Source organism: Sorex fumeus, unplaced genomic scaffold, assembly GCF_029834395.1.
Source record: "Sorex fumeus unplaced genomic scaffold, SorFum_2.1 ptg000231l, whole genome shotgun sequence".
NCBI classification, from domain to species: Eukaryota; Metazoa; Chordata; class Mammalia; order Eulipotyphla; family Soricidae; genus Sorex; species Sorex fumeus.
In genome coordinates, this window is record NW_026606288.1 from 260,870 (window position 1) to 288,188 (window position 27,319).

Consider the following 27,319-nt stretch of genomic DNA (forward strand, 5'->3'; position numbering starts at 1 on the left):
CCTACCTGTTAAAAAAAGACCCAATAGTAAAATCATGTCCCTAGCACCTGTTCTTGAAGGGCCGTTCTGAGCAGTGAAGTGTTTTTCAACATAGCGTAAAAGTAGCACTCTGTGTTAGAATAGATATAGACCGATGTCTTCCTCTGTGCATCTGCTTTCTTTGATTTTTGCGCCACACCCAGAAGTTCTCAGGACTTACTCCTGAGTCTGCACTCAAGGATCACTCCTGGCAGAACTCTGGGAACCACACCTGGTGCTGGGGATTGAAATTGTGTCGGCCACGTATAAGGCAAATGCCCTCCCCGCTGTACTTTGGCTCTGGCGCAATGCACATCTGCTCTATGTGTCGTCTTCTGTCTGATAGTAGCAAGTTTGCAACCTTGAGCAATTATGTTGACCCAGTAGACTTCAAATAAATTGTAATCACCAGTTAGAGTAAGAATGCATGCAGCACTCTTTACAACAGCCAGAAACTGGAAGAAACCTGAGTGCCCCCAAACAGATGACTGGTTAAAGAAACTTTGGTACATCTACACAATGGAGTACTATGTAGCTCTTAGAAAAAATGAAGTCATGAAATTTACATACAAGTGGTACAATATGGAAAGTATCATGCTAAGCAAAATGAGTCAGAAAGAGAGGGGTAGACATAGAAAGATTGCATTCATCTGGGGGATATAAAATAACAAAATATGAGATTAATACCCAAGAATAGCTGAGATCAACACCAGGAGGATTACTCCATAGCTTAGAGGCCAGCCGGGTATTCTAGGGGAAAGCGCAGTTCAGATAGAGAAGGGAGCACCAAATAAAGGGTGTTTGGAGGATACTCCCAGGAGAGGAGATGCAGGCTGAAAGTAGACTGGACTGAACATGTTTGCCACTCAATGCCTCTTTTGCTGACCACGACACCCAAAAGGAGAGAGAGAACAGGGGGGAATGCCCTGCCACAGTGGCAGGGTGGGATGGGGGGGGATGTGGGGGAGGGATATTATCCATGGTGGCGGAAAATGGGCACTGGTGGAGGGATGGGTATTTGATCATTGTATAAACGAAACCCAAGCACAAAAATTTGTAAATCTAAAAAAAAAAACACTGGAATAAGTGCTGAGACACAGACCAAGAGTGTGACCTCACATTACAGTGTCACCAGACCTAGTGGGATAACTGAATTTATTTCTCAGTAACTAACATTTCACAACACAGTTTTAATAAAACTTTTTGTAGCATTGTAAAAAAAAAAAAAAAAGAATGCACCCAGGTGGTGAAACTAGCACAGCTTGAACTAACCATAAAAAGATTGCAACTTAATGTTGCCTATGTGAGTGAGTCACTGCTATCGATCCTTGCAAAGTGAGCTTAGCATTGGGCAGTGGAGGAACTAGGATTTATTCTCAGAGACCTAAAGTTTTCATTTTCTTACACAGAAGACTTTTCTTGCTGTGGGCTTGATAGTACATTAAAATTAAGCCTGAAAGCTGGAACCTGACAGACAGTAACAGCCCTCAGTAAACTCCTTCAACTTCTTCATAAAGGGGAAGTAGACTCAGGCATCCCTTTATCTCTGGGGTTTCAATAAACACTTGCTTTAACACCCAGGCTTGTTAGCTGTGCTCTCCAGCGCCCTCTGCTGTCTCTTTCAGGAGAGAGCACAGCTGTGGGTTCCCTCCCTCAACATCACCTTGGGTATCCCCAGCTGCTTAAGTGAACACAGCAGATGCTTTATGTTTATGAAGTCTGGTGTTTGCCACCCTTTTCTTCCAAACCATCAGCTTAAATGGCTACACATTCCCAGGGGTCACATTACACACCAGAGTGTTGAGTTCGCCTATTTTCCTACCAGTATAAGGTTGGTGAACTATTGGGAAAACCCATGAGTTTAGTAATGCCTTGGTTCTTATTTGAAGCTATTCACATAAGCTTGATCTTTTTTTGGATCCAGCCAATCCGGTGGCTTTTCAAATTAATCCAGAAGTCTACAAATACGTTGAGACTGAGTTAGAACATAGGTGGCGGTTATTTGACCCTTGCTTTTCTCTCTGTGTGCCACAGAATCTAGGCTTTGGATGAATCTGCTTCACCCTTTTGCTCTCTTTGATTCTACTTCATGGTTATGATCATTCTTACTCGGATGATGTTCCTAATCTCCATTCCACAAGTGGTCATGTAGCTGTTGTACTTAGCAAAGGTGCTCCCCGCCTCACTCTGTCTCTGTTCTGCACGTGGCCTCTCCTAAAAGTGAAAGCTAATGTTGGCTCCCATTCTCTTCTTCTCATAATCGGGAAACACATTGGTGAGATAGTCAGTAGGGTTTAGAACGTAGCCTATGCTTGTAGAGCTGATGGTGGACCCTGACTTAAGACTGGTGCTTCCTCTATGTTCATTGCAGCACTGTTCACAATAGCCAGAATCTGGAAACGATCCTAGTGCCTGAGAGCAGACTACTGGTTAAAGAAACTTTGGTACATCTACATGATGTAATACTATGCAGCTGTTAGGAGAGATGAAGTCATGAAATTTGCTTATAAGTGGATGGTCATGGAGAGTATCATGCTAAGTGAAATGAGTCAGAAAGAGAAGGACAGACATAGAAGCACTCCACTCATTATGTAATATAAAATAACATAATATGAGACTGACACCCAAGGACAGTTGTCACAAGGGCCAGGAATATTGCCCCATAGTTGGAAGCCTGTCTCATGAGCTTGGGGAGAAGGCAGCTGGAAGGGGTCACTAAGACCATCATGGTTGGAGGGATCGTTCAGGTAGGGAGATGTATGTTAAAAGTAGATAAAAGACCAAATGTGATAACCTCTCAGAATATGTATTGCAAACCATAATGCCCCAAAGTAGAGAGAGAGAGTATAGGTGAAATTGTCTGCCATAGAGTCAGGGGGAAGGTTGCAAAGGGGGGGGTGTATACTGGGGACATTGGTGGTGGAGAATGTGCACTGGTGAAGATATGGGTGTTTGATCATTGTATGATTGAAACTCAAACATGAAAGCTTGTAACTATATCTCACTGTGATTCAATAAACAAACAAAAAGCGACTGGTGCTTCATTCTTTCCAATGACTGTGGCTTCCTGCAGCCTCATAGAACTCAGTCCATTTGGAAGGAACTTGAGAAGTCGTTTCTCAGTGTATAATATCTCCAATAGAGTAACATCAACTTCTTTTTGAGACATTTCTAGTGACAGGAAGTTCCATAGCTCAGAAGATAGCCCCCTCATTGGCAGAACAAAATATAAGAAAAAATGTTGTTGAAGGGGAAGAGGCCAAACTCACCTTCTTCCAGGCTTCTCCCTTGATGGCACCCACAAGCTCAGTTGTGAAATTAGTAGAGGATGTCTCAGGGGCTATTTGTTCGGGTGGGGTCTTAGCATTGCATTTTCAATCACTCCACCAAAGGGTTTTCTGAAGGGCAGAAAATCTAGTTCCCTTGTTTTCCTCCTTGAACTCCACCCGGTGCAATTGTTCCCTGCAGCAAGGAGATGTGTGACCAGCAGAATGCCTTCACCATGTGTCCCCTGTGTGACAAGTCCTGTGATTACTGGAACCTCAGCTCTGCCTGCGGGACAGCACGGGCCAGCCACCTGTTTGACAACCCTGCCACTGTCTTCTTCTCGATCTTCATGGCTCTGTGGGGTAAGTGGGCCGTCTTGGGCTTGCTGCTATGGGATGGAGTTTCTCCTGGAGAGGGTACAGTAACTCAGCTCGAAGACCACATATCTTGGCTCACTTCCTCTCACATTTAGTCCTTAGCTCTGAAGAAGTGTGTTTGGGACAATGAATTTCTTTTCTGGATGTGAACATAGCTAGGGATCCCCTCCATGGATTAGTTTTATTTCCAATAGATGATAGAAGGTTTGAACCCTGAGTGTTTCACATAAGACTCAGTCAACCCCGGAACTGGTTTGTGTTCTAGAAACTTATTACCTGCCCATCAGACACTTCTCATTGATTAGGTCACATACTATTGTAAATATTGGATAGGATGACCCTTGCGGTGGTGGGTGACTGAGTGATTACTGAATGAACTGGTGAGGGAGGTAGTCCCAAATGTGGTGTCTGGATCCCACTGGGTACAACACTTTTTCCAGGACTCTGCGCATGTAGACGGTTGTAAAGATTTTGTTGAATGTTAGCTTTGCGTTTTCAGTCACTCCACCAAAGGGTTTTCTGAAGGAGAGAACAACGAGTTCCCTTGTTTTATTCCTCCTCCTATTCCCTTCGTAGTATTTTGACCATCAGCTTTTCTTCTGGGACACAACTGTCAGATCTACCACACAACACACACACACACAAACACACACGTGTCTATAACCACAACTGGAATAACCTGGAATAACAACCCTCTGGTAACGGAACACTTCCAAGACACACCCGTGTGTATTCAAGAAGGGACCAAGCCAACATGTCGAGGCCCCGCTGGAGTAGCCACCTGCTTTTACTCATCATCGGTGGCTGTGCGGGCCCCCAGGCTTTCCCATTGGCTTCCAGACCAGCAGGTCCCAAACCCGCTGGGGATGCTGCCTGATTTATCACTGATTCCGTGGGGCCTGGAGGACATGCCAGGACAGGGCCGTGAGTCATGTCCCTGATGTGTGAGCAGGAGAGAGGAGAGCTTTGCTTTTCTGCAGTGGGGGTGTTGAAATTGATCTTCCCTGTTCCCCACAGGGAGATTTCTGGGGTGGATAGAAACCCAAATTGGGAACATTCCTTTATTTTTCAGACCACTAAAGGAAAAATTTCAGGGGATACTCTCTTTTCTAGCGGGCACCACTAACATCTCCATTGTGAGACTTGTTACTGTTTTTCGCATATGGAATATGCCAAGGGGAGCTTGCCAGGCTCTGCCGTGTGGACGGGATACTCATGGTAGCTTGCTGGGCTCTCTGAGAGGGACAGAGAAATCGAACCCATTTGGTGTGTGCTATCGTTCCAGCCACAGTGGGTTAACAAATTAACAAATTGTGCTGGCAAAACGACAGCTACATGCAAAAACTTGGCTCAGATCTCTGCCTAATACCATGTACAAAAGTAAGATCAAAATGGATTAGAGACCTCAACATCAGACCGGAATCCATAAGGTGCATTGAAGACAAAGTGGGCAAAACCCTCCATGACATTGAAGCTAATGGTATCTTCAAAGATATCACACCACTGGCCAAGCAAGTGAAAACAGAGATAGACAAATTGGACTATCTCAAACTAATAAGCTTCTGCACATCAAAAAAAAAAAACAGTTACCAAAATACATAGACAGTCTGCTGAATGGGAAAGGATAGTCGCCCAATACACATCTAACAAGGGGTTGATATCAAGGTTATACAATGTACTGGTTGAACTCCACAAGTAAAAAACATCAACCCCATCAAAAAAATGGGGCGACGAAATGAACAGAAACTTTCTCAAAGAAGAAATCTGAATGGCTAAAAGCACATGAGAAAATGCTTTACATCACTAATCATCATGGAGATGCAGATCAAAACCACAATGAGATATCATTTTACACCACAGAGACTGGCCCTCATCCAAAAGAACAAAAGCAACCGGTGCTGGCGCAGATGTGGCGAGAAAGGAACCCTCCATTGCTGGTCGGAATGCTGACTGGTTCAGCCCTTTTGGAAAACAGTATGGACGATTCTCAAAAAATTAGAAATTGAGCTCCCATTTGACCCAGCAATACCACTCCTGGGACTATATCCCAGAGAGGCAAAAAAGTATAGTCGAAGTGACATCTGCACTTGTTTGTTCATTGCAGCACTGTTTACAATGACTAGAATTTGGAAAAAACCTGAATGCCCAAGAACAGATGACTAGTTAAAGAAACTTTGGTACATCTACACAATGGAGTACTATGTAGCTGTTAGAAAAGATGAAGTCATGAAATTTATATACAAGTGGTACTACATGGAAAGTATCATGCTAAGCGAAGTGAGTCAGAAAGAGAGGGACAGACATAGAAAGATTGCATTCATCTGGGGAACATAAAGTAGCAAAATAGGAGACTAACACCCAAGAATAGCAGAGATAAGTACCAGGAGGTTTACTCCATGGCTTGGAAGCCAGCTGCACACGCTGGGGGAAAAGGCAGCTCAGACAGAGAAGGGAGGACCAAATAAAGGGTGTTGGGAGGATCCTCCCAGGATGGGAGATGCATGCTGAGAGTAAACTTTAGACTAAACATGATTGCCACTCAATGCCTCTTTTGCAAACCACAGCTCCCAAAAGGAGAGAGAGAACAAAGGGGAATGCCCTGCCACAGAAGCAGGTGGGATAGGGGAGAAGTGGGGTGGGAGAGATAACTGGGATCAGTGGTGGTGGAGAATGGGCATTGGTGGAAGGATGGGTATTCGATCACTGTATAACTGAAACCCAAGAACAAAAATTTGTAAATCTACAACTGTACCTCATGGTGTTTCACTAAAATAAAAACCTAAAAAAAAAAAGAAAAAAAGAAATGGAGCCTAAAACCTACATTTATATCTTTGTTGCCTTGAAACCCTCTTGCCCGTTCATTTGTCTTGCAGAGGTCCCATGAGTGAGTAGGTACAGCTTCCACACTAGGCTTTCTCCTCCTACAGGAAACTGCCCAGCAGTCCATGATTCTTTGTTGGAGAGAAACTCAGTTTCCAATTGTACTTTCCCACTTTCAAGCCCTGACAACAGCCTCTTCTTTCCTCACTAGGTGCAATCAACAGATCCCTTCCTACCATCCTTTCTGTGCTTCTTTAGTACCTCCTGCCCCCACCCAACTCCCCTCCTAAGCAGCAGTTCAGGCAAAGCAAAGAGGGTAGACTTGTGCCAGCACTTTACTACCTGGCTCTAGGCCGGGTTTAGTTGCCTTTTTTTTTTAATGGCCTTGCTGTATTTTATATGATTATGCATTTGGTTCCAGCAGCCAAGAGCCTCTGGGCATGATTGCCTACAAATTACAATTAAAAATAATAGTAATGCCTCTCATTATCGTGATTATTATGATCAGGAGTGCTGTGTAGGGTGGGCCTGTGCCAAGGCCCAGGCGTGCCAGGAAGAAGGTGGTGGTGAAGTAGTTCTCCTCAGGGAGGGACTCTGGCTGTTGGTGGCACAAGGTTTGGGGGTTGCCAAAACAATGGGTCCAAGGAAGGTACTAGACTGTGGGAGACCTGGGTTTGGCATAATGCTCAGTTTTAACCTTTCTGTGGTTCTGGTTATAAAATCCAAGGAATTTGGAAAGAGAATGAGGCTTTCTTAAGTGAAAGATCAAGAATCAAGGGCTCTGCACTTTTTGTCCTAAGTGTGGGGTCACTATCCTGCCACTCCCAGCTATGAATCTCATACTAGTCGAGGAAGCTTTGCTTTGTCCCATTGATCATTGCTCTTAACCAAGGTGCATGTGATCTGGGGCATGAACCTAAGTCTTTGAGCCATACCTAATGCAGCCCTAAGTAAAAACAATTGTAGCTTGTCCAGAGTGATGAAAGGAAGTGATAACCTTTCAGTATAGTATTGCAAGCCACAGGACATCAAAGGAATAAAGGAGAGGGAGAGAGAGGGAGCTGGGGGGACAGAGAGAGAGAGTAAGAGAGAGAGGAGAGGAGAGAGAGCAGAGAGAGAGAGGGAGGGCAGAAGAAGGGGAGGGAGAGAGGGAGGGAGAGAGAGAGGGAGAGAGAGGGAAATGTCTTCTATAGAGGCAGGCTGAAGCGGTGGCAAGAGGGAAAGTGGGGGAATTCGTGATAGGGAAATGTACACTGGTGAAGGAACTGGTGCTGGAACATTGTATGACTGAAACTCAATCATGAACAACTTTGTAATTGTGGATCTTTTAGTGAATCAATTAAAAAAATTGGAAAAAAAAAACCTTAGCAATTTTAAGTCGCTGCACATTCAACCAGTTCGAGGACTTTGTTAGTCTCAGTTCTGTGCTGTACCTGAAAGAAACCAAGACAGTTAGGATCTCAGAAAGAGTGGGCTGTCCTTTTCTACACCAAAGTCTCCTTCTAGTGGGGCAGAAGAGGTAAGGGTGGTCTCAAGGACTTGTTCCAGTATTTCCATTCCTAGGGCACCAGGTCTTGTGAGCAGAAGTTCCCAGGAGAAGGCATCCAGGTGCCTGGTTTTAGAGAACAAGTTTTTGGGAAGGAAGGGAGAAGATAGTGACAGTCGGGGATGAAGTTGATAGTGAGGAGATAGCCTGGACCCCAGTGCAGATGTGAGCTGTGCAGTGCCTGTTGGGGGAAAGAGATGTAGATGGATGGACTGAGTCAGAGATGCAAATTCCAATATCCAGAGAAAATCAAGACCCTAAAGAGTCACTGCATTTTGGGTAATCATGCCTTGACACACCCACTTCTGCCCTGCCCAGATCCTAGTGCTGAAAATTCAGCACAGCCCCACCCTCCCCAATCGCCCCTCATTCTGGCAGCCAGCTCTCTCTTGGGCTGACCCCCAGCTTTTCATCTTACCATTCTTTAGGCTCTTCTCACTGTATGGTTTGCATCGTAGTCATTATTTATCATCTGTTTGTATGAACAGCAGGAGAACAAAATCCCCGTTCGATGGGCCCCATCTCCTCCACAATGCCTAGGACAGTGTTTTGGACATGGCAGGTGCCTTAGCTTTTTATCCCTGCAGGATTAGAAATCTGTTCCCGCTTGCTCAAATAACGAGAGATTTATTATAAGAAGTCAAGAAACAAGCTTGCGGATACAGGAAATGAGAGATAGTCAATTCTCAGGGGAACCGGAGCTGGAATTGCCATCAGAATGCATAGCTCTGTCTCCTTCTTTTGGAGAAGGAAACTCTCACTTGCTAAATGCCTTCTCCCGTCTCTGCTCCTCTGAATTTCTTGTTTTCAGTTTGGAAAAGGGAGAATGCAATTGCTTCATCGGCAGACCCTGACTCTGGTGTTCAACCCTAGTATCACAAGCCATGGCTACAGTAGAAGACATAGGTGGGAATGGCCTTTCCCAGCATGTGGTTGGAGAGGAAACACCAAAATGTTTGCCAAACCAATGGAAGAATGGCTGGCACTTAAGGACTTCAGTTTATCATCAGTAATAAACAGGATGGTCGACTCTGGAGTCCAGGAGAACTGTGATGAATCTGTTTGGTAACCCTAGAATGAGATGAGCAGAAAGACGGGAAGAAGCAAAAATAGAGAGAGTGCTAGAAATTGTTGAAAGAAAAATGTGTCGAAAGAAAAATGGTCTACAAGGCAAGATGAGGTTGCTTCAAAAAAGCTAAAGACCCTTCTATTCTTTTCTGTTGTGGGAGTGGAAAGTTTGGGCCATACCTGGTGGTGCTCGGGGGCTATTCCTGACTCTGCCTGTGACTGATTCCTGAAGGTGTTCAGAGGACCATATGCAGTGCCAGAGGTTGAGACTTACTCCCTGTGTTTTTTCTCTCTAGATCTTTCCATTCTTATTTCTTCCATCCATCTACCTTCCCTTCCTTTATTTCATAAGATCTTCATTTCCCTCTTCCCAATGACTTAGAGCTGGGCAAAGGTGTGTATATGTGTATGTACATGTGAGTGTACATGTATATATGTGTGTGTGTGAGTGTGTGTGTGTGTGTCTTTAAATGTATCTTTTGGCTTTCCACATTGTGGCCTATTTCCAGCATTTCCTGCTAGAGTAGGAGGGAGGGACTGCATGATTTAAAGAGAATCCCTGAATTTGAAATCTGCAATCTTATCCTCCACCTCCATGGGGGAACCCAAAATATACTCTTTAAAATTAATAGACTTTTTTTCTTTTAAAGCTACCATGTTTCTCGAAAATTGGAAGAGATTGCAGATGCGACTGGGCTACTTCTGGGACCTGACTGGTATAGAAGAGGAAGAAGTGAGTTCTCTTGCCTGTTTCTCCGAGTCCCTGCCTTGGGGGGACACCAGAAAGATGATCAGGAGTGAAAGCACTTCTCCACATGAGTTGACCAAGGCTCCAATTGAGGCTCAGATGAATTACTTTCTCAGCTTAGCCCCATGGATTTATTCATGGTTGATAGAAATTTTTGCCAAGAGTTCAAATTGCCTTTATTCTCTTAATCTGTGGGGCATTGACCATTAAGATTAACACAAAGGAGTAGACAGAGAAACCAGTGCCCCTCTCTGCTAGAGGGTTGGCACAGGGGGCAAGGCTGGTAGCATTCTTGAGATTTAACATAACAACCTTCTAGTCCCCATGTTTTTTTCAAGGTATTTGCAAGCATGATGCTAGAGAATAGGGATTGCTCCCTTGTGCCCCAGAGCACAATGTATGTCAGAATACTAAGGGGGTCAGTATCCGAGGTCCTCTGATGCCTCTGAAAAGAGCTACACACCAATATCACAGAATAAGTCAGTACATCATATCTGAAACTGGAGCACGAGTTATGGATCAAGGTTAAGTGCTTCTGGAGTCTAGTTTTCAGGACATCTGTGTTTGCACATCAACTTTCCCTCCTGATCCTTTGAGAATGAAGGTGCTTGTCCACAAGTTGATGCTGATCTGGATGCACATGGGTGTCGTCTGTCTTTTGCTGCATGATCCTGTTGACTGAACAGCAAATTGTGATAGGCGTTCCCAGTGTTCTGGATGCTGCTAGAAGAGGTGGACATCAAGGTCTAGAAGGATGAAAGGGCCTTTTATGTTGTGTCAACATTCACCTGCCAAGGCTGGCTGCCCTGGAGAGTAGCACTTTCCCGTACTCACAAACCTCCCCTTGCACTTGGGCTCTCTGGTTTGTGATCTTGATACTCTATGACCAGCCAGTTGAAACACCCCGTATGATCTAATCGTGTTCTCTGTGGCTTCCCTGTCTTTGCTGGGGCATCATTTCTGCTCTTCAGTTCTCAATGTAGGTAACTGGCCAAGGAGTAGCAAAATGGGTGGTGGGGTGCTGGGGTGGGGGTGTAGTTTCCGGTGTCAGTACTGAACACCTACATTGATCTATTCCTGTTCTGTCCACTCATCTATATCCTGGAGTGACAGTGTCATGGATTCCTCAGGGAATACGTGGAATTGAGAGAGTGTAGATGGAGGTTCTGCCTTTAGAGAGAACTGAGGATTAGGAAGGTGGGAGAAAGAGACAAGAAGCTGGACTGTGTAGCTGATCTAGTTAGAACATCTTTGTGAGGCATTTATTGGTCCCTTTGAAAGCAGTGTAGAGAGAGAAAGAGAGAGAAGGGGACAGAGAAGTCGTTGCCACATAGGGAAGGTGCCTGGGTACCTCGTCTCCTACTTTAGGGTCTAGGATATCTTGGAAGAGAAGAAGAAGAAACATCTGGGCATCTTAGCCTGGGGATAGCACCATGGGGTTCAGGGTAGGAGGCAGCAAGTGTGTAAGAGATTAAATGTAAGCACATCCACACACAGTTGGGAATATCCCATCACAGATGCTGGTACCAGGGGGCATATGATCTAATTTTGCTTCTGTATCCAGGCTTCCTGTTTCCTGCTTGACCCAATAACTAAGCTTTGTGGGAGGTGACACTTTGAGGAAATCAAAGGACAGTAAGTTTGTCCAGACATATGGAGATCTTTTCGGTGGGTTTTTGAGTGAGGGCTCCACAAGGCAAGTGATTCTCCAGCATTGTCGGTGTGCCCTGAGCACACCAGGACGAGCCCAGAGCCAGATCTTGGTCAGAAGGAAGGAAGACAGCCTTGTCTTTATTCACAGGCTACAAAACCCACTTAGGGATTAGTATAATCTCAACATAGGAAGTGAACACTGATTTTGGCCTGGAATTAGTAAATAGTCCCTGATTTCCAAGGAGATAGATCCAGCTCATTGGACTGGATGCTAGAGAGTGCTCTCTGCCCTCTATCTCTCAGAACACAATGGTAAATAGTGAGAAACATTCCTTCAGGCTAATGTAGGAAGGAGAATTTTTAAAATCAGGGGTTTTAAGGCTCATGGGATTTGAATGGACAATAAAGAGAAGACCAGGACAGAGACAAGTACCCATAGGGAAATTAAACACACACACACACACACACACACAGAGACACACACACACACACAAAGCCCTGATTAGGGTAATCTAGGGGTGAAGGCTAAGGAAAGCTTGATGTCTTTCATGCCGAATGGATTCCTTCTTTCCTTTCATCCATCCTTCCTTCCTTCCTTCCTTCCTTCCTTCCTTCCTTCCTTCCTTTCTTTTTTCTTTCTTTCTCTTCCTGTCTCTCTTTCTGTCCCTCCCTCTGTTCTACCCCTTCCTTCCTTCCTTCCTTCCTTCCTTCCTTCCTTCCTTCCTTCCTTCCTTTCTTTTTTCTTTCTTTCTCTTCCTGTCTCTCTTTCTGTCCCTCCCTCTGTTCCACCCCTCCCTCCCTCCCTTCCTTCCTTCCTCCCTCCCTCCCTCCCTCCCTCCCTCCCTCCCTTCCTTCCTTCCTTCCTTCCTTCCTTCCTTCCTTCCTTCCTGCCTGCCTGCCTGCCTGCTTGCTGCTTGCTTGCTTCTTCCTTTCTTTCCTCATGCCCCTTTGGTATTTTCTTTGTTATCTCATCCCTGTTGACTGTTTCCTTCCCTTGAGTGCTAGCTTACTTATTATCACCTTCTTCACTTAAAGGTGAACCCCACTAGCAGATACTCCATGTACTGTAGTTTGGTGCCTGGAAGAACTTAGAGCTCAGTAGGTGCTGGCAGGCTCCTTGGTGCAGACTTGGGTTGGAAGGGTCTGTGAGCTGGCTTGGGTCCTTCCATCGGGATAGCTCTTGGCATCACCAACCACGTGGAGGTAGGGATGATGAGTTTGTGATGATTTGGCATTGTATCACTCTTCGGAGAAGGCTGTGTTTGGGAATATTGGGAATAAGGAGTCCTTGCCCACATGGCTGCTTGGTGAAGTGACACACACAGGATTTAGTGTTTGCTCTGGTTGAAATGTCAGTCATCTGGCTCCACAGAATTCTGCAACCTCACCTGACCTTTTTGGCTGAACTAGGGAAATCTTTATCTGACCTGCTTCTGATGGAATGCTGAAAACTCTAAATTTTTGCTTTGAGAGTTTTGGATGCCTCTGCATGCCACGAATTCTGTTCTAAACAGAGCAGGGAACTCTGAAGTAGGGCTCAGCCTCGATTGAGTTGATCAACAGTCTCATCAAGGGAAGAGTAGGGTTCCTCCTCTCTGTGGCATGACATGTATTTGGAAAATCAGCCTGTGGGGAAGACTCCCTGCCACCAGGATATAAAAGCCTAGAAGTCCCTGTAACTTGAAGGGGTTCTGAACCCACCTTAGGGCATTCACCATTAAAAAGATACTACAATCATCTAGTAATTAAAATCGTTCAATGGAGACACTATAAATATACTCCATGTGGTTGGTGATACTACCAGGGTTGGGGTGCTTACTTTGCATGTGGCCCATCCTGGTTCCATATCTGGAACTACAATATTGCTAGAGTGAGTCTTGAGCCAGGAGTATCCCCTGAATACCACCAGTTTTGTCTCAGAAACACCCCTCCCCTCACCAGTCTTCCAGTGGAATAATAGAGAAAAAACAAGACCATATTTCAAAAGCCACGGAAGAAAACTTCAGACTACTTTCCTTAGGACATTAATTTTGGAGGTAAAAGGAGTTATAGAAGAAATGATACATTTAAGGAAATTCAGAAAATGTCTATGCAGTAGAACATTCCTCAGTTCTTAATCTGTTTGCGGTAATACTCAGGTGATATTTTACATACTATTTTCCAACCATGGAAGGCTTTTAAAAAAAACAAATTTCTGTTGGTACATGCCAGCAGAAATTTGGTGTTGAGAATGAATGAAGGTGAGAGAGAAAATTAAGTGAGCCTTAGCAGGTGGAGATGTGTGTGGGTTCCATATGGTATTAACAGAGAAAACACAAGTGGCAAAAATACAGGTAGCAGATGCTTAGGATAAAAACTCACACACAAAACTGCTAGGAAGTAGTAAAAGAAAAATACATCATCCAGAAATATATGTGATATAAGCTATCACTTAGACTATATCACTTCTATAATGAGGGGTAAGAACCTACTAGGTTTGTTATAGCAGTCAGCCAAGGCCTCCTGGAAGGAGTGGATTGGTGCATTCTTGGGGATGAGATAGAGGTCTTCAAAATACTTGAATAGCATCATCTTCTAATGTGTTTGGATGTGTTCATTAATTGTGCGCATGGTTTCTCCTCTCTGGTATCGTGGCATGTCCTGGGAAAGTCAAAGACAGGTCAGGAGCCCAGCTTGTTCATTTTTGAGATCTCTGACACAAGAGATAAAGTAATCTGGGTTTCCTGAGCCTGTGATGACCCAGAACCAGATTCCTGCCTGGGAGTTATCAGTAAATGATGCAGGAACAGGAAGTTCCTGCACCTGTAGATCTCCATCCTGGGAGACTTCAAGGAAGAACTACCAGTGGGGCCATGTGTACACTGCTCAGTTCTCTTTGAAAGGATTCCCACGTCTGCATGGATTTGCCCAAAATCTTCTCAGTTAGGTTCTTTTGTCCCATGCCTGCTGACTCATGCTTCAGATTTGTATGGCTGAGTGACTTAGGAATGTCTCTTGACATTGGCATACTTGCAATGAGTTATTCACTCAGGCTATACAGGAAACAGGTCCAGGCAAGTGAGTTTTAAGATTCCTTATGATAGGCCACCTGTCACGTTGATGCTCATTGGCTGCCATTTTAACTTACAGAGTAATGAATCAGGAAAGAATTTTTCTTGTTACCCCAACTTCCAACTGTGAGGTATCTCTGTGTCTCCAGCTGGGATTTGGCCCTTTAAAACTTCAAGTTTGGGATTCAAAGATGGTTGGTGACATGAGCAGATGTATCCCTTGGCCAGATGTATCCCATACCACTAAGAAAAGCTCACGGTGTCTCTTTGAATCAGATACGCATTTAACATTTCCTCTCTCCTTTCTCAACACTGGCGTCATCCCCAGGAACGTGCTCAGGTTTGATTTTCAGTGTGGTAACAAGTGTTGTGTGTCCTTTCTCTTCCCGACATCGTGTTCCTGACCTAGATGCCTTGTGATTGTGCGTGGTGTAGCCGTTCATTAGCATCTGATCCCAAGTCCTGACTTCAGTGTACTCGTGGTGTCTGGTTCTATAACCCACAGGCCAAGGCTGATCATCCGCCTGTTGACTAACCGTGCTTTGACTCTTTGGATCGTAGGAACACTCCCGGCCTGAGTACGAGACCAAAGTCCGAGAGAAATTGTTGAAGGAAAGCGACAAGTCTGTTGTCCAGAAGCTGGGAGCAAATGGTGAGGCTGAGGAGGAGGTAAGATACGGATGCTTGTTCTCACCATCCTCTGTATTTAAGATCTTTTCGTTATGGCACTTGGGGTGTCTTTAGATTTTGAGAAGGGCTTAATGGACAACATGGGATAAGTTGAGAGAATGACATCTCTCATTGTCTTGCCCTCAAACTTCACTGGGTCTCACTTTGTCTCTCTTCCCTGGTGGTAGAGTCTGGACAGAATGGGAGAGCATGTTGAAGAAAAAAGAAATAGTGCCAGGTCCGTTTCTTCTGGACTCCATCACCTAAAAATGTAATACACATCACAAACATCACTATACCTATCAGTTCTGGGGCAGTCAAACCTTAGGGTATACTTGTGTTCTCCTATACTTTGTGCTAAGTGTTTGATCTTATGCTCACAGTAAAGGTAGAAGACCACTGTTAACATAAATATAAGCTAACGATACAAATTACATTCACAGGCCAAACCACTTGCTGGAAGTCAGGGATTCCCACCCAGGTTTGTTCTTGACACCCCATCTGATCATCTTGCCAAGTAGCTCCACAAGGGTAGTTGAAATTGAAGGAGGAAGCAAGAAATTGTCTCATTGAACCTATGGGGGGGTGAACTCACACCAGTGGTCACTTGAACTACTCAAGCTATCTTCTTTACATGTCACTTCATCTGGGTGGGCCTGCCAAAGTAGAGGCATAGTGGTGAATATGTGTTCAGAGTCTTATTTCTAAGTTTTCTGGTAATGTTCAGACAATGAAAGACAGCTTCAGAATTGGCTGTGATCTGTAAATACTCTGGGTGAGGTGGGAGTCTGAAGTGGGAGGGGGTGCTCCTCTTTGGCAGTTCCTGTCTTTTCTAAGTGAAAGCAAGAGTGTGTGTGTGTGTGTGTGTGTGTGTGTGTGTGTGTGTGTGTTTATGTCTTTTCTAATCTGATCCTTGAAAAAAGTTCAACAGGATCGAAAAGCTGTTGTTTTTATACATGTCTTTTCTCCATCTTGGATTTGAATTCAAATTTCATTTAATTTTACATTCTTGATGTTGGAACCATTCATGTTAACATGCAAATTTATTCAAGCAACTGAGCAGAAGAATGTGGTGTTTTTGAGCCCTGAATACTGTTTTTTATTTTTTTTTTTAAAGAAAGCAGGGCTTAGATGAGAAAGGGGTGAACTTCTGAGTTATTATTATTTTGTTCTAGATGAAAAATAGGGCCAAGATCACCAATTTTTCAGGGAAATAATGAAATAATTCTTAGCACAGACTAATCACCACTGCCCTCATCAGAAAACAAACATTTTCCCCTGCCAGCTTCGGCAACTCCATGTGACTATCCTTCTCCACCCCAGAGCAATATACAATGGATAATTTTATGGAAATCACATGTAACTTTTATTGATCACCGACTCATTTAATTTTAATTCCATAGACGGGAATGCCAAGGAGCTGGAATTGCGTACATGGAGGCCGTGGTTCTAATATAAACATTGTTTATGAATCTATGTGCATGATAGGTCAAATAACTTTCAGGAACCATGAATAATTGAAAAACATCAGAATGCATTATAAATGATACATATGTTTATGTTTTAGCGTTCAACCTCTATTTTCATTATGCTTTTGAGAAGGCGAAGCTCAAAGCATCTAATGCCTTATGGGCATGGTGGGGGGAAATGACCTTCCCAAATGAGCAGTGTAAGATAAAAAGGGCCTGGAGTTGGATTGTCAGCATCCTTTGTGTTCCCTTAGTTCTAATAATACTGTAAATGCTTCCGTTCTTGCTGGAACTCTAGAAATAGGTGGGAGGTGAAGGGCTGTTCTGGCCTATGGGAAGAGTTGAGGTCAAGATTCACTGTATCTCTGGTCTCTGGGCTCTGCCATATGTGGGGTATTTAGAAAAGGCAGTGTACTGTAGAAATAGACAAAGTATACAGCATCCAAATTTAGTTTAGTCTTTCCTAAAATGGGGGACACCACTGCTCCCCAGCATGCTGGAGCTATCCAAGAGATAGGTGGTAGTCTCAGGTGAAATTGGTTGGATTTTTGTTTGTTTGATTAAAGAAAGTAGTTTTCTTTCTTTTTTTTATTGAATCAACGTGAGATACAGTTACAAAACTTTCACATTCGAGTTTCAGTCATAGAATGATCGAACACCCATCCCTCCTCCAGTGCATTCTCCATCACTAATGTCCCTAGTATTAACCCTCTCCCTTCCAGCCCTCCCCCTGCCTCGATGGCAGACAGTTTCCTCCATATTCTTTCTCTACTTTTGGACATTATGGTTTGCAATCTAGATACTGGGAGGCTATCATGTTTGGTCCTTTATCTACTTTCAGCACACATCTCCCACCCCCAACAATTCTCCAACCATCATTGACTTGGTGATCCCGTCTCTATTCCAGCTGCCTTCTCCCCCAGCTCATGAGGCAGGCTTTCAACTATGGAGCAATCTTTCTGGCCCTTGTATTTACTGTTCTTTGGTGTCAGTCTCATATTATGTTATTTTATATTCCATAAATGAGTGCAGTCATTCTGTAACTGTCCCTCTCTTTCTGACTTATTTCACTTAGCATGAAACTCTCCATGACCATCCTCTTAGAAGAAAATTTTATAACTTCATCAAGAAAGTAGTTTTCAGGGGAATGCTGAAAGATTTTGTTTCAGCAAAGGGGACAGGAGTTCCAATCAGTCAGGGACTTCTATTCTAGTAGTGGTCCCTGCTGTCTTCTTTCACCCCAGTGAATCACGATTATTCTTGCCTTCATTGGAACTTGGAGGGGGTTTATATGAATTTCTTAATTTCTTTCCTGTGGAATGATAACAATATATCATTTATTGGGACTCAGGGTGATTTTGGGACTTGCCAAAGACCGTGGAGCTAGTTGTGGGGATGCTGGTAACTACACTCATCTCAGCCTCTGATCTCAAACAACTGATCGACTCTAATCCTCAAATCCTGTTGCATTTCTTTGTTAATTGAAAAAAAATCAACCCACTTTAAAAAACATTTCTGTTAAAATTGAATTCTGACAATAAAATGTATCCATTGGTGGTTACAGTTCAATGACTTTTAGTATATTCACAAATTTGTGCATAATTTTCACAATCCAAGTTTAAAATATTTTTATTTCCTCTCCTCTCCTTTCCCTTCCCCCCAGTACAAGCTCTGTACCCAATAGTTAGAAAATCCTGGGAAATAACTAATCTATTTTCTCTAAAGATTTTCTTGTTCTGGACTTTCATATAAGTGTTATCAGGGAAAATGTATCTTTAAATTATTCTACGTAGAAAACGTTTTCATGACTTGGGAGCCAGAGAGATGTTCCAGGGATTAAGATGCTCTGCATATGACTGACTCATGTTCTTTCTTATTTTCAAATTTTATAATCTCATTAAATAACTGTGATTTACAAGGTTATTGATAGTTGAATTATAGATGTATAATATTTCAACGAGATCGGGCGTGTATGGCCGTAGACTGGGGCTGGCGCACCATTCAGGGTGGTATGGCCGTAGACTGGGGCTAGAGCAATAGCACAGCGGTAGGGCGTTTGCCTTGCACGCAGCCAACATGGCTGACCCGAGTTCGATTCCTCCGCCCCTCTCGGAGAGCCCGGCAAGCTACCGAGAGTATCTCGGCCGCACGTCAGAGCCTGGCAAGCTCCCCGTGATGTATTTGATATGCCAAACACAGTAACAACAAAGTCTCTAATGGAGACGTTACTGGGCCCGCTCGAGCAAATTGATGATCAACGGGAGGGCCTTTACTTTTACTTTACTTAATATTTCAACACCAATCCCACCACCAGTGTTCTTATGTTCCATTCTTTTCTCCCCCATGACCCCAACCAACACCAACGCCAACGCCAACGCCTTGACAGTTCAGTGGTTGCAGCTTAGATCTCCTATTTTCTATACCACTTACATTACCAGTATAATTGAAGTTCCAATCCCTGTTTCCCCCATTCCTTTCCTGTCTTATCTTCCTTCTCCCCTTGATCTCTTTCCTTCTCTGTCCTCCCTTTGTTGTTGTTGTTGTTCTTCTTCTTCTTCTTCTCTCTCTCTCTCTCTCTCTCTCTCTCTCTCTCTCTCTCTCTCTCTCTCTCTCTCTCTCTCCCCCCCCTAAGATCTGGGTTCAAGAGTGGTCTAGTCATCCTGCCTTTACTACATCACATTTCCTCATTTAGTTATTCTGTGTACCACAGATAAATGAGATTAACCAGTGGTTGTCTTTCTTCTTCTGGCTTACCTCACTCAACTTGGTAACCAAGTGACCAAGTCGTAGCAAATTGTATAATTTCGTCATTCCTTGCAGCTACATAGTATTCCATTATATATAAAGGTAAAGGTAAAGGTAAAGGCCCTCCCGTTGTTCATCGATTTGCTCGAGCGGGCCCAGTAACGTCTCCATTGGAGACCTTGTTGTTACTGTGTCTGGCATGTCGAATACTCTCGGTAGCTTGCTGGGCTCTCCGAGAGGGGCGGAGGAATCGAACTCGTGTCGGCCATGTTGGCCGCTTGTAAGGCGAACGCCCTACCGCTGTGCTATCGCTCCGCTGTGCTATCGCTCCATTCTATATAATGGAATTTATATATATAATGGACTATATATAATGGAATTATCTATTATATATAATGGAATACTGTATAGCAGTAAGGAAAGATTATATATCACATCTTCATAATTCATTCATCTGTTATTGTACACCTAGGTTGATTCCATATCTTAGTTATGATACTAAATGTGGCAATGAAAATAGTGTGCATAAGTCCTTTTGAATAAATGTTTTTAAGTCCTGGGAGTAGATAGTCAAAAGTGGAATTGCTGGGTTAGATGGCAGCTCAGTTCTAAGTTTCCTGAGGACTGGCCATACTGTTTTCCCCAGAGGTTGAACCAGATGACATTTCCACCAACAATGGATGAGAGTCCCTTTTCACCACATCTCCACCATCACAGATTGTTCTATTTTTTATTATATGCCATTGTCACTGGTGTGAAATGATATCTCATTGCTGCTGACCCTATTTATATCCATGGTACCATGTATGATTTCCCGTGCACAGAGCCAGGAGTAACTTGTGAACACCACCAGGTGTGCCCCCAAATTCAAATGTTTTCATGCTTCATACATTTTTAAAAAAAAAATTTCCAATAAATATTTCAGAGATCAGGGAGATCAGAGAGATAGTACAGAGGGTAAGACACTGCTTGCCCTAGTTCTATCCCTGACATTTTTCAGTTTTTATTCTGAGCAGTACTAGGGCTGGAGCGATAGCACAGCGGGTAGGGCGTTTGCCTTGCATGCAACCAACATGGCCGACCCGAGTTCGATTCCTCCGCCCCTCTCAGAGAGCCCGGCAAGCTACCGAGAGTATTGGATATGCCAGACACAGTAACAACAAAGTCTCCAATGGAGACGTTACTGGGCCCGCTCGAGCAAATCGATGATCAACGGGAGGGCCTTTACCTTTACCTTTACTAGGAGTAACTCCAGAGTAAAAAGCAAAAAATTATTTTTTGGGGGGGAATTACGTATAATTATATTTATTTATGAACCGATGAACATGTGAATGGTATCTACCTTTTAGCTATCATAATTAGCTTGTCTTCCTCCCTCCCTACTTTCTTTCTTTCTTTCTTTCTTTCTTTCTTTCTTTCTTTCTTTCTTCCTTCCTTCCTTCCTTCCCTCCCTCCTTTCCCTCCCTCCCTCCCCCCATCCTTCCCTTCCTTCTTCCTTTATTCCCCTCATTCCTTTTCCCAATTTTCCTGACTAAAAACTCTTGTACAATATTAAATAGAAGCTGTGTGAGCAGATTTCCTTTTCTTTTTCTTGATCTTTGGAGAAAAGCTTAGTCTTACCATTAAGTAGGATGTTGACTGTGACCCAAAGATTTTTCATATTTTCTTTATGACTGAGAAAAGGTCACATAATATCAACATGATGCTGATTGGAAAGGAAACATTTTGTACTGTAATGAGGTATTAACTGCATGTCCATCTTGAGAAGGGATGCGGAGGAATAGTGTGGTAAGACCTAAAATCTTACTTACATGGTACTTTAACTAGGTGATAAATCTTTCTTGTGGGTCCCTGCTGCCTCTTGTCATCTAGGAGACTGGAGGAGAGTCTCTGTGATGAGAGTTGGTGATTTTTGTTGCTAATATGAGAGGGTGTGTTGACCATGAACCTGTAATTTTGTGCGTAGACAGTCTTACGTATCTTGGTCAGTAGATTGCTCTCATCTATGCTCTTAAGATTATCAAGTGTATGGGCATAGCTAGGATGGTTATAATTATGAAATTAAGAGAGCCATTCATGAAATATTCACTATGTGCAATGTTTTAAAGGTTCTATTTCATTCAAGTCTCAAAACCATTATTGTCTCCAAGTTTTGTTGAGAAGACTGAGACCTCGAGAAATTTATCATGTGCTCAGTACTAATAAATGACAGAACCAGAGTATGAGTGATCTGATTTCAAAGCAATGTTCTTCTGCCTCGAGGGGCCAGAGCAACAGCACCGCTGGTAGGGCATTTGCCTTGCACGCGGCCGACCTGGGTTCAATCCTCGGCATCCCAGATGGTCCCCCCAAGCACTGCCAGGAGTAATTCCTGAGTGCAGAGCCAGGAGTAACCCCTGAGCATCACTGTGAGTGACTCAAAAAGCAAAAAAAAAAAAAAATAAGTGTTCTTCTGCCTCTAAAATGTTTCCCTTCAGCTCTTGTAAAATGTCACGCTTGCATCTTCTTCCTTCTGCCAAAAGCTGGAAGAGTTAGGGCATTCGTTGGAAAATGGATGCAAACGCAAACCTACTTTTTCCTTGGTGGTTTTGTATAAGTTTGGTGGGGTGATGCTCTGTTTCCACTGAGGAAAACACTGAATAGAATTAGCTCAAAATAAATAGCAAAAGTTCAACACCCAGAAGGGAGAATTGAGAACTATAAACACACAGACACAGACACACACAGACACACACACACACAGACACAGACACACACACACACATACACAGAGTTTCCAAGAAAGAGTATGGAGTTGGGACCATGAATAACAGAACGTACTCCCTCTTGGTTTTTTCTTGGATCACTTGGAGTCTTGATTGGGGGAGAGGGGGCTTGCAAGTTTATCTTGCAAAGATTTTCTTCTCTTTATACAAGATGAGAAGGTTCTGAGTTGAGGACAGATGTAAGTTCCATAAGCAGTGAGGTTGGTGCCTAGCCCTGATTTTCACTTATTCTTCCTCTTATCTTTCCCGCAGCTCCTTCTGGCCCAGGCCTCCTGTTCTGTTAATAAACTTTGTTCGTGCTGTTTTTAAGTTTTTATTTAGACATGCTGATTTACAATGCTGCTATCTGTAGTTTCAGACATACACTGTTCTACACCACCCAGTCCCCACCATTGTTTCAGCGGCTCTCCACCAGTGTCTGAAAGTCCCCTCTGATGCATGCTCCCCCTGCTCCAAATTCCCCCTTTTGGCAAACCCTACTTTGTGGATTGACCCTCAAAGATTGTTACTACTGGTCATTTGTTATGCCCTTGCTTTGTTTCTTCATATCCCACATATTAGAGGCATCATTCTGTATCTTGCCTTCTCCTGACTGCCACTCAGCATGATGCCCTTGAGTTTTATCCACATAGCAGTGGCTCACATAGCATGGTTCACATTTTCTCGAAGCTTAATAGTCTTCCACCATTTTAGAAACAATTTCTTTATCCATTCATCTGTTCTTGGGCACTTGGGTTGTTTTAAATCTTAGCTCTTGTGAATAGCATTGCTTTCAACAGAGAAGTGCAAATACCTTTTCAAATTCTCATTCGGAGGGCTCTTGTGAGTAGATACCAAGAAATAGAATTGCTGAGCTCAAATCTTAATTTTTTGTACCATTTCCATACTGTTTTCCAAGTGAACCACAAACCTTCCCACCATCAGTGGATGAGGGGTCCCTTTCTCCCACATCCCCAACAGCACTCATGTACCCCTCTCACTGGTGTGAGTTGGTATCTCGTCGTTGTTTTGACTTGCATTTCCCTGATGACAGTAAAAAAAAAATTAAGAAACTTCTTTACGTAAGCTTTGCATTCATGCAGTGAGTCAGAAAACAGACTCATTTCCTGTGACTCAAGAGAGGGGGGATTGGGGCTGGAGACACAGTTAAGGTGCGTGCTCTGCATACAAACATGCATCATGCATGCATCAGCCACAGTTTGGGGGCTAAAGTGATAGCACAGCAGGTAGGGTGTTTGCCTGGCACGTGGCCAACCCGGGTTCAGTTCCCAGCATCCCATATGATCCCCTGAGCACCACCAGGAGTAATTCCTGAGTGCAAAGCCAGGAGTAACCTCTATTTATCACTGGGTGTGACCCAAAAAGAAAAAAAGAGCTTCAGTTTGATCTCCAGCACTCTATAAGGTCTCCCAAATATTGCCAGGAGTAACCTCTGAGCACAGAGCCTTGAGCACTTCTAGATGTGGCCCAAACCCCCCTATCCACAAGAGAGGGTGAAATAATAGGAGGAGCTTTGTTCCAAGGAGTAGAGAGATTCACCACCGCGGGGAGTTTCCACCACTCTGAAGACAGGAAGGACAAGGAGATACATGGTGTCATCAGATCCTGGAGAGATGGGCCCTGGAAGTTCCCCTTATGGAACTTGTCACCCAGTGGTTCATCCAGAGCAGATGCAGACACCTGTCCTCAGTCACAGGCTGGCACGACTCAGACCCGCTGTGCTTAATGAATGTTTTATGGGCAGCAGGGACTCGTAAACCTGTGCCTAGAGGAGGCCTATGGATAGATGGGTGTTAATTTACTGTTCACTGCACCACCCTGGGGACATCGATTTCAAAGGGAAACTCATCTGAAGTTAAAGGCCTGAAACATTTACCACAGATGCCTCTGGCAGGCGCAACAAACAAACATGTGGGATAAATTATGCATCCCCAGGGCCTCTGAGGAGGAGGCCGGGACAGCAGCCACAGGAAGCTGGGGACTGTCAGAGAACATGAAGGAACGGGGGCCCAGGGAGATAGCTAAAGGGGTCTGTCTGGCTCCCTTTCTGGGCAGAGGGGATATGGTCTGAACTTTCCACATGAGTTCTCTGAAATTTATTGAGAATTTTCTAGGGTGAGTCGAATCCCCTCAGGCCCTCTCTTGAAGACACTCAGTGACTCACTCACCATTGAAGGGTCCAAAAAAAGGGGAAGTGGGCCATTCTCTCAGATACTTGAAGAGTATCCCTCACTGGCCAAGGGAAGCACTGGGGGTCCCAAGGAGTCTGGTGGATTTCCAGGTACCAGGCTAAGGTGAGCAACCTGTAGCAGATAGGTTGGTACTCAAGTCTTTTACTTCCGGTGATGTCCACCGTTTCCCATACTCTTTACTATGTGGGTGTCTCATAGATTCACTACTAAGAGCTGAATTTGAGTGTTGGAGCTGTTCGGGGCTGTCCTTCTCCCCTCTTCTCTTGTGTGAAGGGGGGAGGAGCTAGCAGGAAGGAGGCCCGGGTCCTCCCTCCTCGCAAAAAGCTGTTGCAGAAGGGGACTGGGCTACAGTGTAGATGCGTGTGCCTCCCCCTGATTTTTTCTTGGATCTGAAAGTGGTTTGGTCCCAAGCTCTTTTCTGCTTCTGTCTTTTCTCTTTTTCTTTTTGTGATTTTTATAGCTGGAGTGATGACACAGCTTGTAGGGTGTTTGCCTTGCACACAGCTGACCCAGGTTCGATTCCTCTGTCCCTGTCAGAGAGCCCGACAAGCTACTGAGAGTATCTCACCCCCATGGCAAAGCCTGGCAAACTACCGTGGCATATTCAAAATGCCAAAAGCAGTAACAACAAATCTCACAATGGAGATGTTACTGCTGCGCGCTTGAGCAAATCGATGAACAATGGGAGGACATTGCTACAGTGCTATAGTGCGATTTTTATACATTTTATTTCCATAAAGTAGTTCACAATAGTTCATAAAAGATAATATTCAAACACCCACCCAACCAGCGAGCATCTTCCCACCACAATAAGAAGGAAGTGTGTGAAGGTTGTTGTATTTCATTCTGGGGCCATTTTAGCCCATATATGAGAAAATACAAGCAAGTATGTTAAAACCAAACACATGTGTGCTGCTTTAAGTACATCGGTGGGCTAGAGTAAAAGAGGTCCAGGAAATACTGCGTCACTTTCTTCCAGGAGCTTTATTTTATAGTCTCTGGATCTTGGCCATCGATGGGATTACATGGTGCTGGGGGCAGTTTGTGAATGTGACTGCCAAACTACTGGAAAACTGGGTATCTGGGTGGAGGAGGCCCAGTCCTGATCTGAGCAGGCTTGGAGATCTCAGCCACTGGTCCCGCATACCTGGGCTCCGTTGTCGGTTCCTTCATGCGTGAGGCTCATTCGGGAGTGTGGAAAGTGGCCTTGAGCATGACTGTGGTTGGTTTCTGGAGGTTTTCAGCTGCTGGGGTTCTGCTTGGGGCAGGGAGGGAAACTCAACCCGCCCTCCTCCGAGGGACCTCAGTGAAGACAGCCTGGTGCGGGCACAGGAGATTCTACCTGCCTCTGTCTTTTCTCAATCTCTCTGCTTAGTGAGTAGAGGTGTGAGTGTATCTGTACTTGTATGTGTGGCTATATATGTATGCATGTATGACTATCATTGTGCACATGTGTGTGCACACACAGGTGTGAGTGCATGCACACACATGCGTGTATGGGCAGTTGCTCGTGTGTGTGTGTTTTAGGCATGTATTTGGAGTAGACCAAAGGCATCAGGCTATTGACATCTTTTTAACTCCTCAAGATGTAAAATAAATTGGACAACTTTTTATCCAGAAGACTTTGCTTCCGTTCCAACCTCCGGGTGGCTCAGGCTTTGCAAGAGAGATGCCAGAGAAGTGCAGAGTATATCCATAAACATCTTCCTCTGTATAGTGGGGAATTATTCCTTCCCAGGAGTGGCTCTCGGGTGGCCTGGCCATCAGCTGTGGGGGGTTGGGGGGGTGGAGAGGGAACGTGGGCTCTGGCCCTCTTCAGCTGACAGCCCATTCTCAGCCTCAGAAGTTCTGGCTCCAATAAGACCTTCTCCGTGGCTTATTGTATACATTTTCCCTGGTCCAGGTCTAAATTAAGAAGCTACATATAAGGAGATGCTGGTCCTGGAGGAGATGTGGGAGAGAAATGTGAGATGAGAGCAGGTGGGGGAGGAGAAGTCACTGTGGATGTGGCGCAGAGCTGACGCAGTTCTGTCCAGGATGGTATTTTAATTAATTAATTATATTTATTTATTTTTGCTTTTTGGGTCACACCCGGTGATTCTCAGGTGTTACTCCTGGCTTTGCACTCAGGAATTACTCTTGGCGGTGCTTGGGGGACCACATGGGATGCTGGGAATCGAACCCAGGTCGGCCGCATGCAAGGCAAATGCCCTACCCGCTGTGCTATGGCTCCAGCCCCGCCCCCCCATGGTATTTTAGATCACCCCTAGTTCAGACTCTGATTCCCAAATCTCTGCAGGAACTTTGGGGGATTGGGATGTTGGAGCAGCAGTGAGGTCCATGAGGCTAGCTCGTGTCCCTGGTCTGGGGAAGCTTGACTGACTTTAGTCTTACCATTTGCATGCCTCCTTTCTCGTTTCAGTGTTTTTGCCATAGACAGCTTGAAGCACATGTATGCGGTTTGTCTCTTGTTCTCTGGATCCGTGTCATTATTTCACTGCCCTTGAGTTCCCAGGAGGTATCACAGACCTCTAGAGTCCTTTATTAGCACATCTTTTTTTTTTCTTTTTGGGTCATATCCGGTGATGCACAGGGGTTACTCCTGGCTTTGCACTCAGGAATTACTCCTGGCGGTGCTCGGAGGACCATATGGGATGCTGGGAATTGAACTCGGGTCAGCCGCGTGCAAGGCAAACACCCTACCTGCTGTGCTATCCCTCCAGTCCCTACATCTTTTTATTTTTAATTTTAATTTTTAAAATGGAATCACAGTGAGATACAATCACAAAGCTTTCATATTTGAGTTTCAGTCATACAATAATTGAACACCCGTCCCTCTACTAGTGGACATTTTCCACCACCATAGCACAGCAGGAAGGGTGTTTGCCTTGCATGCCGCCGACTTGGCGGATCTGAGTTCAATTCCTCCGGC

General features: G+C 44.4%; 1 protein-coding gene across 1 annotated transcript in view; it reads left to right on the forward strand.

Annotated features, from left to right (window-relative positions):
* ANO2 (anoctamin 2) overlaps positions 1 to 27,319 on the forward strand; it is a 393,938-nt gene that overhangs the window by 201,876 nt on the left and 164,743 nt on the right. Inside the window, exons 11-14 of the mRNA XM_056108654.1 lie at positions 3,487 to 3,647; positions 9,747 to 9,829; positions 14,876 to 14,887; positions 15,109 to 15,216. Coding sequence (XP_055964629.1) covers positions 3,487 to 3,647; positions 9,747 to 9,829; positions 14,876 to 14,887; positions 15,109 to 15,216 — 364 coding nt within the window. The remainder of the gene's footprint in view (positions 1 to 3,486; positions 3,648 to 9,746; positions 9,830 to 14,875; positions 14,888 to 15,108; positions 15,217 to 27,319) is intronic.